We start from the raw sequence: 12,352 nt of genomic DNA, 5'->3' as shown, positions 1-12,352 counted from the left end.
CCCCAAGATGCAACCATGATTAATAGATCTCCAGCTGTGGTCCTTGGATTTTTATTCATCTTCCACCAGGCTGGTTTATCACTGCTCCAGTGATTCAAAAGAACTTAATCATTGACCTAATGGCGAGTGGTGTTTTCTGTGTTTTTATTTTTATTTTTTGTATTGGTTTGTAAGCATTTATTGACTTGTGAAGATGAACAAACCTTGTGAACATGAACAAGCCTTTATCTTGTTTCATCTGAGAGTAAAACAGCAAGTGAAACATTGGTTTCCTGTTTCACCATAGTGAAACAGAAGGCCATAGAAAGCCACAACACAGTCCCCTAAGATTAACATGAACCTGGCAAAAGTAGCAGATTCAATACGGTAAATGCAATATAATCTCTGTTGGATTTTAGAAGAATAATTAAGAAAATGTATATTATTAGTTAAAAATCTTTTCCCCCCTCTCATTAGTACAAAATAATATAATTTTTCAGCTTTTTTGAGCATACAACCCATTACCTGTAGTGTTTATTTTAGACAGCCAATTTTTATCAGGGGTGTCATTCGAAGTACCTGGAGGAAAACCAATGCGGACACGGGGAGGACATGCAAACTCCACACAGAAAGGCCCATGCCAGGATTTGGGACTTTTAATTATTTTCAGAGGACAGCAGAGGATGGCCTTTATTTCTACTTTTTCAGTTGTATTGTTTGTGGTACTTCTAATTTTAGGATTCACACAGGGGCAGGAAATGTGAGTCATACTGCATGTCTTTGAAAAGAATTTGCATTAACTTAGATAGTTTTGTGCCGAAGCAAACACTTCACACTTCCATAGAGAGGCAGTTTGGATCAGTGCAACTGAATCTTCTGTGTGTATATTTGGTTGGAAAGTTGACACTGAAAACCATGCTGGTATGTGTCTGGCTAGTCAGCAGTCTGATTCACATGATCTCAGGTGAGTTGATCATTTTATCTGACCCATTGATGTTTTCAAAGAGCTTCACTCAAACCTTAAATATAAGCTTGCAGTTACAGCCGTGTGTCTAGGTGCTATCTAGAGTGCCATAGAGGTATAGAGAGAATGAGGCACAGACTTCTGGGTATCATTTTCAACTGCTAAGCCTGCTGTCTTTTTCTTGTGTTGAACTGAGTGTAGTTTTCAATATAGGGAAAAAAACACTGTGTTGCCTTGTGGGCTTGTAAGTATCAATTATTAGATTGTGACTGCATTTAAAGAGGCTGCACATAAAACTGTGCATGACTGAAAACAGTGTACTTGACTGATTTGAACATGAAGTGATTGTTTCTTTGGAAATGTGTATGTCAGGATTCTGCTCAGTTTCTGATTTTCCTTTTATTGGCTGCCAGACAGCGGCACTTCAGTTTTGTGTTTCAGTTCGTTCTCCCTCTTTGGTGTTTAATTGTATTATTGTTTTCAATTATTCAATCATTGTTTTTGCTCGTGTCTCATTCTCCCTTCCCTCTCTGGTGTGATTGTAAATTGTGCCTTCCTGTGTCTGGTTAGCCTTCTGTCTATTTAAGTTCTTTACTTTCCTGTCTCGGGTGCTGGTTCCTTGTGTATCTGCCCGTGTGTGTGTGTGTGTGTGTGTGTGTGTGTGTGTGTGTGTGCGCGTGCGTGCGTGCGTGCGTGCGTGCGTGCGTGCGTGCGTGCGTGCGTGCGTGCGTAAAGTCTTTGTTTAAACTTTCCTTTTGAGCTTAGTTTTTTTTTTACACTCCGCACTTGGGTCCTTACCCCAAACCCTGACAGAATAGTGCAAAATATCAAATATAAATTACAAAATATATATTTACCTCGGTGGACGTTTAAATCTGAAACGGGTTAAACTCATGCTCCCAACTCCATGACAAAACCCAGAAATTCATGGAAAAACTTCTGATTTTAGAGTGAAGAAACACATCTTTTAAACTTTGAACTCATATCTATGAACACTACTTAATCTGTTCTGGATAAAGGTATTTATCTAATATGGAAGGAGTACTGTTCCTATAATAATTGTAAATAGTTGTGAACAAAATGCATTTTAACTCATTAAAAACCCACAGTGCCAACTACCTACCTAATGAACGAGTGATTTGTACTTATTTCAATGATGTTTATGTTACATTTATATGACATTTTGGAGACATCATTGTCCAGAGTAGCATACATGCCTATTTCCCTGACCATTGTCCTATAGACCACAATGAAAATAAGCCCTTGGCTTTATAGTGTTTTATTCCTTCAAATTCTTTTGGTATTTGGGGCATCTCTGCTCAGAGTGGCCACATGTATTTTTTAATGATCTTCAAAGAAAAGAAAGAATTTCAGTTAATCAATCCCCATACCAGAGACTCATAATAAGTCACTCTCTGTTGCAGGCTGTTCTCTATCTGCACCCACAGAGGTCACTGGGCACACAGGAGGCTCCGTGGTCCTGCCTTGCTACTGCACTGAGGGACAACTAACACTGAACTCTGCCGGATGGTTTTTTCATCATGATAGTTCATGTATCGTACTTTGGTTGTATCCTACTACAGTGTACGACCGATACAAAGACCGGGTGATTATTTCTAGCACCCCAGGAAACCTGTCTCTCCGTCTCTCAGATCTCACTCTGTCAGATGGGGGTACATACAGGTGTGAAGCAGATGGGCACCACAGAGACATCATTCTCACAGTGAAAGGTAAATTTGACCACATTTGCCCATAGCATGTCAAGGACGGGGTGACACTGGGTGACACAAGGGCTCTATGAGTTTTATGTAACTTTACAGTAAATGTATTTGTTTCATTGCACAAACATGCAGAATAAAAACCATCATTATAGAATGAGTCACATTACTTCTGCGCCAAGGTTGAGTGGAAGTTTAATCTTAGGTTTGCACTGTGAATTTTGATAAGAGGTTCTGTTTTAAACCTTAAATTTCCTTTATCTATTTCTCATTAGATTATTTTGATGCATTAAACGGCATGCAGGATTTATTGATATTATGGCAGAATCAAGTACAACATCCCTTCTGCAATGTTTGAGTACTTCAAGGCTTGCTTCACATGGGTGTCTTCAGCAACAACTAACCAACGTGTTGTAACTGGAATTCTTCCCTTTCTGTCTCTTTCCCCTCTTTTTCTTCCCTCACTCTCTCTCACTATCTCATTCTCTCTCTCTCTCTCTCTCTGCAGAGTGTGTTCTGTCTGATTCTAAAACCATACACATCACTGGGCTCACAGGAGACTCAGCCATCCTGTCATGTGCCTGTACTGATGTGCAGAGGAAACCTGAATGGTTCGAATGGACTGCATATCCAGGAGGCCAAAGAACTGTTATATTTTCACAAAGTCCACCCAGTGTCAACGATCGCTACAAACGCAGAGTACAGGTGTTGGACTCCATTTCCCCTGGGAACCTGTCTGTCCGTCTCTCAGATCTCACTCTGTCAGATGGGGGTACATACAGGTGTGAATCAGATGGAAACCACAGAGACATTACTCTCACAGTTATACATAGATTTGACGAGTTGTGTTTAAAAGTATAAATGGGCTGTGGGAACTCTTCAAATGACAACATTCTATGGGTGCCTATTTACACTGACGTTTCTCTGAAAACTTTTCATTTATTGCAACCACAAATTAGGGACACGTTTTAAAATATAAACAAGACTAGGTCAAAACTTAGTATATGGCTGGACCAAACTGGCCGACCAATGGTGTAACTTCATCAGTCACTCACTCAGTCACAGACATTGGCGTTTATATAGGGCTGGCCCCGCTGCTGCGGTCCAGCCAAAAACGGAGGACAGCAAAAGGTGGCCTTTATCAATTTTCTCTTGAAATTTATTTATGCTTTTTGAATAAGTACTGTTCCAGGTAATTCTAATTTTAGGATTCACACAGTAGCAAGAAATGTCACTCATGCAATACACCATTGAAAAAAAAAGTGCTAGCTGAAAAAGAAGCAACTACTTCACACTTGCACCGAGGCAATTTGCATCAGTGTAACATAATCTTCTGTGTATTCATTTTATGGAGTTTAAAACAATGAAAACCATGCTGGTCTGTGTCTGGTTAGTCAGCAGTTTGATTCACATGATCTCAGGTGAGTTGATTATTTTCTCTGTCCTATTGATGCTTTCAAAGAGCTTCACTCAAACCTTAAATATATGCTTGCAGTTACAGCTGTGTGTCTATGTGCTATCTATAGTCCCATAGAGATAAAGAGAGAATGAGGCACAGACTTCTGGGTATCATTCTCAACAGCTGAGCCTGCTGTCTTTTTCTTGTGTTAAACTGAGTGTAGTTTTCAATATAGGGAAAACACTGTTCTGCTGTGAGCTTGTAATGATCAATTATTAGATTGCGATTGCATTTAAAGAGCCTGTACATAAAACGGTGCATAACTGATAATAGTGAACTTGACTGATTTGAACGTGAAGTGATTGTTTCTTTGGAAATGCATAGTGCAGAATATCAAATTTATATTACAAAATATATATTTACATTAGTGCCTGTACATAAAACTGTACATAACTTCAAACAGTGTACTTGACTGATTTGAGCCTGAAATGATTGTTTCTTTGGAAATGTGTATGTCAGGATTCAGCTCAGTTTCTGTTTTTCCTTTTATTGGCCGCCAGATGGCGGCACTTCAGTTTTGTGTTTCAGTTTGTTCTCCCTCTTTGGTGTTTAATTGTATCATTGTTTTCAATTATTCAATCATTATTTTTGCTTGTGTTTCATCTCCCTTCCCTCTCTGGTGTGATTGTGAATTGTGCCCTCCTGTGTCTTGTTAGTCTTCTGTCTATTTGAGTTCTTTGTTTCCCTGACTCGGGTGCTGGTTCCTTGTGTTTCTGCACCTGTGTATCTGCCCAAACCATGCGAGTGCCTGTCCATGAAGTCCAACACAGGCCTGGAGTCTGTCCACTCCAGTAAAATTCCATGATCAATTGTGTCAAAAGCTGCACTCAGGTCGAGGGATACAAGAACCGATACAGATACGGTCGGCTGACAGTAGTAAATCATTTGTAACCTTGATAAGAGCAGTTTCTGTGCTGTGGTGGGGTCTAAACCCTGATTGGAATACTTCAAGGATACCGTTAGAGCTAAGGTGTGCACTTAGTTGCTTAGCACTGTTCCTATGCTAATTGTAAATAGTTGTGAACAAAATGCATTTTAACTCATTAAAACCCAAAGTGCCAACTACCTAATGAACGAATGGTGATTTGTACTTATTTCAAACATGTTTATATTGCATTTATATTACATTTTGGAGACATTATTGTCCAGAGTGGCATACATGCCTATTTCCCTGACCATTGTGCTATACTGCCACCAGGTCTTAACGGACCACAATGGAAATAAGCCCTTGGCTTTATAGTGTTTTATGGTATCCTCGATGGTCAACTGCACCAAATCCAATTTGTAAAATTTACACCACGATTAAGTTTCAAATATTGGAACATTTGAGAAGAACATTGTTGATTGAACTGAGAGTTCATTGAATAGGTCAAAGCACACCCCTTTAAATGTTGATTTCAAGCACAATATATCAGTAAGGTAGTGAAGACTTGCATTCTATCAACTAAGTAAACCATCCCTCACATAGTGTTGAAAAAGGCTTGCATTAGGTGCTTCCTATAGATATCATTATAAAGAAAAAGATTTGCCTGTATTGCAACCCTTGCCAATGTATTCTTCTAACGGCCATGGTCGAAAAAACAAATTAAATGCTTTCTTGTTTTTCTTCAGTTTTGTTGAGCTGTGTGGTCAACAAAAAGCCAGTAGACTTTTTTTTTTCTCCACAGTGTCATTTCTTGAACAAACATTTTATATGAACAATTCATGTTTTTGTCAAGTGACTGGGTAGACTTGTATACCATTGTATTTGATATATGTTCCGTAATAACCACACACAAGTGCAATGAAACTGGATGCCAAACCACCATCTGTGTTCAGGCAAGAAACACAGTTGAGAACTACCACCATATAACAGGGTCAGGCCTGATTAGCTGTCCGCTAAAATCCTCCTTTAAAAAGACGCAAAAAAGGGATGCCCTTTCCAAAAGAGCAGGAATTATTCCACTTTCCCCAGTGAACACTTTGGGGCATATCTGGGCCACACTGTCAGTCTGAGGTGTGACAGATTGCGCATGTCTCAGTGAAAAATAGCGAAAGGAAGGCAGGGAGACACAAACCAGTGGCTATGCTAATCTGACTCCGTGATGCATAAATTTTGCTCCTTTGCCTCCTGGCACACTTTCTACCAGGAAGGGGAAACCCTCTGAGAGGAAAAATGAGAAATTAAAAAAACATTTTTTTTTTAAAGGATAAACGCAGAAAACATGTGGAAACGCTTCTTTCTGCAAATATTTACATACTGTGGAAGGCTGAATAGGTTTTTTTTTTTTTAAATTGCTTTAATGTTAATGGGCTACAGGTTTCGATCAAATGTAAATGTAAAAAAAAAAAAAAATGAAGATGAAACACTGAAAACACCAGAAATTATTTGGTTTGCGTTTTCTCTCGCTTGTGGTGGTGATGAGGTGGCCTGTTATTCTGCGGCACGATGGACAAAGAAATTCAAGTGCAAGTGGCCTAAGCAACAAAGTGAGAGGCGGATAGAACAGTTAGTTTGCTGTTTAAAGGATAAAGGAAAAAGGTTTATTAGAGTGTGCTACTCTCCATACACTCCTAAGTGCCAGAGATCTGGGTACAGTAGTTGAAATTGTAGCCGTTTGGTGGCTTCTTCCACTGATGGTGCAGTCATTGCCCAACAAGCATTGCACTTCATGCTGAGAGGAAGAAAGTAAATGTTCTTAACTAAACTGAATCATCTTGAGGTTTATATATTTAGCTGGAGCACAAGCGAGGTTCTGTGGTTTGAAAATGGGGAAGGATAAAAAGCATGTGAAAACTGCAGTGGCTCTGAAGTGCAAAACACAAAAACAAAAATAAAATGCAAAAACAAAAACTTTCAGCCCAGAGGTGCAGATTCAACATACAAAAACAAAAACATGCAGCCCTGAAGTACAAAATACAAATACAAAAAGAAAATGCAAAAACAAAACTTTCAGCCCTGAGGTGCAAAACACAAACATACAACAACTAGCAGCCCTGAGCTGCAAAACACAAACATACAAAAACAAAAGCGTGCAGCCCTGAGGTGCAGATGCAGCATCCAAAAACAATAACTAGTAGCCCTGAAGTGCACTATTGCTACTAGTTATTGTTTTATATGTTGCATTTGCACCTCGGGGCTGCTTGTTGTTGAATGTTCCTGTTTTGCACTTCGGGGCTACTAGTTTTTGTTTTTGTATGTTGTATCTGCACCTCAGGGCCGAAAGTTTTTGTTTTTGCATTTTTGTTTTTGTGTTTTGTACTTCAGAGCCACCATAGAAAACGCTTCTTTCTGCAAATATTTACATACTGTGGAAGGCTAAAAGGTTTTTAGATGCTGCGTTACATAGGCTTATATTCTCTGATTGGCCATAATATGGTGATTGGCAACCATTTGGTAAAGCCAATAGGCATGGCAATGGCTTCTGATTATATATTTGGAGACTTTGTCCCCAAGATGCAACCATGTTTAATAGATCTCCAGCTGTGGTCCTTGGATTTTTATTCATCCTCCACCAGGCTGGTTTATCACTGCTCCAGTGATTCAAAAGGACTTAATTATTGACCTAACGGCAAGTGGTGTTTTCTATGTTTTTTTATTTTTTATTTTTTGTATTGGTTTGTAAGCATTTATTGACTTGTGAACATGAACAAACCTTGTGAATATTAACAAGTGATCATGAACAAGCCTTTATCTTGTTTCATCTGAGAGCAAAACAGTGAGTGAAACATAGGTTTCCTGTTTCACCATAGTGAAACAGAAGGCCAGAGAAAGCCACAACACAGTCCCCTAACATTAACATGAACCTGGCAAAAGTATCAGATTCAATACAGTCAATGCAATATAATCTCTGTTGGATTTTAGAAGAATAATTAAGAAAATGTATATTATTAGTTAAAAATCTTTAAATAAAAATAATATAATTTTTCAGCTTTTTTGAGCATACAACCCATTACCTGTAGTGTTTATTTTAGACAGCCAATTTTTATCAGGGGTGTCACATACTTTTCCTTCGAAGTACCTGGAGGAAAACCAATGCGGACACGGGGAGGACATACAAACTCCACACAGAAAGGCCCAGGCCAGGAATATACAAATATACAAAAACAAAAACATGCAGCCCTGAGGTGCAGATGCAACATACAAAAACAAAAACCTGCATACAGTGCACTGTTGCACTTCAGGGCTACTAGTTATTGTTTTTGTATGTTTGTGTTTTGCACCCCAGGGCTGCTCTTTTTTGTTTTTGCATTTTCTTTTTGTATTTGTGTTTTTCACTTCAGGGTTGAAAGTTTTGTTTTTGCATTTTCTTTTTGTATTTGTGTTTTGCACTTCAGGGCTGCATGTTTTTGTTTTTGTATGTTGCATCTGCACCTCAGGACCACTCCTTTCTGTTTTTGTATGTTGCATCTGCACCTCTGGGCCGAAAATTTTTGTTTTTGCGTTTTCTGTTTCTTTTTGTGTTTTGCACTTCAGGGCCAATGTAGTTTTCACATGCTTTTTATCCTTCCCCATTTTCAAACCACAGAACCTCGCTTGTGCTCCAGCTAAAAATATAAACCTCGAGATGATGCAGTTTAGTTAAAAACGTTTACTTTCTTCCTCTCAGTATGAAGTGCAATGCTTGATGGGCAATGACTGCACCACCAGTGGAAGAAGCCACCAAACGGCCACAATTTCAACTACTATCTACTGCACCCCGATCTCTGGCACTTAGGAGTGAACGGAGAGCAGCACACTCTAAATAAAACCCTTTCCTTTAACCTTTAAACTCTTCTATCCGACTCTCCCTTTGTTGCTTAGGCCACTTGCACTTGAATCACTTCGTCCATCGTGCAGAATAACAGGCCACCTCAACCCCACCACAAGCGAGAGAAAATGCAAACCAAATCATTTCTGGTGTTTTCAGTGTTTCATCTTCATTTTTTTTTTAGCATTTACATTTACATTTGATCGAAAGCTGTAGCCCATTAAGATTTAAGCACTTAAAAAAAAACAAAAAAAAACCTATTCAGCCTTCCACAGTATGTAAATATTTGCAGAAATAAGTTTTTCACATGTTTTCAGTGTTTATCCTTTAAAAAAAAAATTTTTTTTTAATTTCTCTTTTTTCCTATCAGAGGGTTTCCACTTCCTGGTAGAAAGTGTGCCAGGAGGCAAAGGAGAAAAATTCATGCATCACAGAGTCAGATTAGCGTAGCCACTGGTTAACGTCTCCCTGCCTTCCTTTTGCTATTTTTCACTGAGACATGCGCAATCTGTCACACCTCAGACTGACAGTCTGGCCCAGATATGCCCTTAGTGTTCACTGAGAAAAGTGGGATTCCTGCTCTTTTGGAAAGGGCATCCCTTTTTTGCGTCTTTTCAAAGGAGGATTTTAGCGGACAGCTAATCAGGTCTGGCCCTGTTATATGGTGGTAGTTCTCAACTGTGTTTCCTGCCTGAAAACATATAAATAGATGTTGGTTTGGCATCCAGTTTCATTGCACTTGTGTGTGGTTATTACGGAACATATATCAAATACAATGGTATACAAGTCTATCCAGTAACTTGACAAAAACATGAATTGTTCATATAAAATGTTTGTGAAAGAAATTAAACAAAACAAAAACCAAAACCATGCTGCAGCTCAACAAAACTGAAGAAAAACAAGAAAGCATTTAATTTGTTCTTTCGACCATGGCCCTTAGAAGAATACATTGGCAAGGGTTGCAATACAGGCAAATCTTTTTCTTTATAATGATATCTGTAGGAAGCACCTAATTCAAGCCTTTTTCAACACTATGTGAGGGATGGTTTACTTATTTGATAGAATGCAAGTGTTAACTACTTTACTGATATAGTGTGCTTGAATTCAACATTTAAAGGGGTGTGCATTGACCTATTCAATGAACTCTCAGTTCAATCAACAATATTCTTCTCAAATGTTCCAATATTTGAAACTTAATCTTAGTGTAAATTGTACATACAAGGACATGCAAACTCCACACAGAAAGGCCCAGGCCAGGATTTGGGACTTTTAATTATTTTCAGAGGACAGCAGAGGATGGCCTTTATTTCTGCTTTTTCACATGTACTGTTTGTGGTACTTCTAATTTTAAGATTCACGCAGGGGCAGGAAATGTGACTCATACTGCATGTCACTGAAAAAAATTAGCATTAGCTTAGATAGTTTTGTGCAGAAGCAAACACTTCACATTTCTATAGAGAGGCAGTTTGGATCCGTGCAACTGAATCTTCTGTGTGTATATTCGGTTGGAAAGTTGACACTGAAAACCATGCTGGTGTGTATCTGGCTGGTCAGCAGTCTGATTCACATGATTTCAGGTGAGTTGATCATTTTATCTGACCCATTGATGCTTTCCAAGAGCTTCATTTCACAGATTAAGCCTGCTCTCATTTTCCTGTGTTAAACTGAGTGTAGTTGTCAATATAGGAAAAAAAAACACTGTGTTCCCTTGTGGGCTTGTAAGTATCAATTATTAGATTGTGACTGCATTTAAAGAGCCTGTACATAAAACTGTGCATGACAAAAAACAGTGTAATTGGCTGATTTGAACCTGAAGTGATTGTTTCTTTGGAAATGTGTATGTCAGGATTCTGCCCAGTTTCTGAATTTCCTTTTATTGGCCGCCAGATGGCGGCACTTCAGTTTTGTGTTTCAGTTCGTTCTCCCTCTTTGGTGTTTAATTGAATTATTGTTTTTCAATTATTCAATCATTGTCTTTGCTCGTGTCTCGTTCTCTTTTACCTCTCTGGTGTGATTGTGAATTGTGCCCTCCTGTGTCTTGTTAGCCTTCTGTCTATTTAAGTTCTTTGTTTCCCTGAGTCGGGTGCTGGTTCCTTGTGTTTCTGCCCGTTGTTATCAGCCCGTGTGTTTCTGCCCATGTGTATCTGCCTGTGTGTGTTTCAGCTCGTATATCTGCCTGTATACTGCCTGTGTGTTTCTGCTCATGTTCTGCCTCGTTGCATATTTCTGTTATTCAAGTTTTTCGAGTTCCCTGCTTTTAAAAAAGTTTTCGTGAAATGCCCCTCGTGGACTTTTGTTTGTTCTGTTTTCCTTTTTTTTAACTAAAGTCTTTGTATAAACTTTCCTTTTGAGCTTAGTGTTTTTTTTTTTTACACTCTGCACTTGGGTCCTTACTCCAAACCCTGACAGTATAGTGCAAAATATTAAATATATATTACAAAATATATATTTACCCCAGCGGACATTTAAATCTGAAACGGGTTAAACTCATGCTCCTAACTCCATGACAAAACCATGAAATTCATGGAAAAACTTCTGATTTTAGAGTAAAGAAACATCTTTTAAACTTTGAACTCATCTATGAACTCTACTTAATCTGTTCTGGATAAAGATATTTATCTAATATGGAAGGAGTGTTCTTATACTAATTGTAAATAGATGTGAACAAAATGCATTTGAACTCTTTAAAAACCCAAAGTGCCAACTACCTAATGAAGGAATGGTGATTTGTAATTATTTCAAACATGTTTATATTACGTTTATATGACATTTTGGAGACATTATTGTCCAGAGTGGCATACATGCCTATTTCCCTGACCATTGTGCTATACTGCCACCAGGTCTTAACGGACCACAATGGAAATAAGCCCTTGGCTTCATAGTGTTTTATTCCTTCAAATTCTTTTGGTATTTGGGGCATCGCTGCTCAGAGTGGCCACATGTATTTTTAAATGATCTTCAAAGAAAAGAAAGAATTTAAATGAATCAATCCCCATAAAGGAGACTCATAATAAGTCACTCTCCGTTGCAGGTTGTTCTCTATATGCGAGCAAAGAGGTCACTGGGTACACAAGAGGCTCTGTGGTCCTGCCTTGCTACTGCACTGAGAGACAGCCAACACCGAATGACGGCAGATGGGTTTTTTCTTCACGTGATTCCGATATCACACTTTGGCCGTATCCTAATACAGTGAACGACCGATTCAAAGACCGGGTGATTATTTCTGACACTCCAGGAAACCTGTCTCTCAGTCTCTCAGGTCTCACTCTGTCAGATGGGGGTACATACAGTTGTGAAGCAGATGGACAACACAGAGACATCAGACTCACAGTGAAAGGTAAATTTGACCACATTTGCCCATAGCATGTCAAAGATAGGGGACACTGGGTGACACAAGGGCTCTATGAGTTTTATGTAACTTTACAGTAAATGTATTTGTTTCATTGCACAAACATGCAGAATAAAAATCGTCATTATAGAATGAGTCACATTACTTCTGCGC

The 12,352-nt window shown here is 38.7% G+C and overlaps 1 protein-coding gene across 14 annotated transcripts in view; it reads left to right on the top strand.

The window, feature by feature from the left end:
• The first annotated feature begins 616 nt into the window (after window positions 1-616).
• The window catches only part of LOC135260703 (obscurin-like), an 80,353-nt gene continuing 68,617 nt past the window's right edge, over window positions 617-12,352 (top strand). For 3 of the 14 annotated variants that reach the window (XM_064346139.1, XM_064346138.1, XM_064346145.1), the window contains exons 1-2: window positions 622-943; window positions 2,368-2,673. In XM_064346139.1, coding sequence (XP_064202209.1) covers window positions 754-943; window positions 2,368-2,673 — 496 coding nt within the window. In that variant the 5' untranslated portion in view covers window positions 622-753. Of the gene's footprint in view, window positions 944-2,367; window positions 2,674-10,081; window positions 10,428-12,352 lie in introns of those variants that run through there. The other 11 variants (XM_064346149.1, XM_064346141.1, XM_064346146.1 and 8 more) reach the window with 8 other exon arrangements.

The sequence above is a fragment of the Anguilla rostrata genome, chromosome 8 (assembly GCF_018555375.3).
Source record: "Anguilla rostrata isolate EN2019 chromosome 8, ASM1855537v3, whole genome shotgun sequence".
Taxonomy (NCBI): Eukaryota; Metazoa; Chordata; class Actinopteri; order Anguilliformes; family Anguillidae; genus Anguilla; species Anguilla rostrata.
Note: the sequence above shows the minus strand (reverse complement) of the source record. Positions and strands in the feature narration are given on the sequence as shown.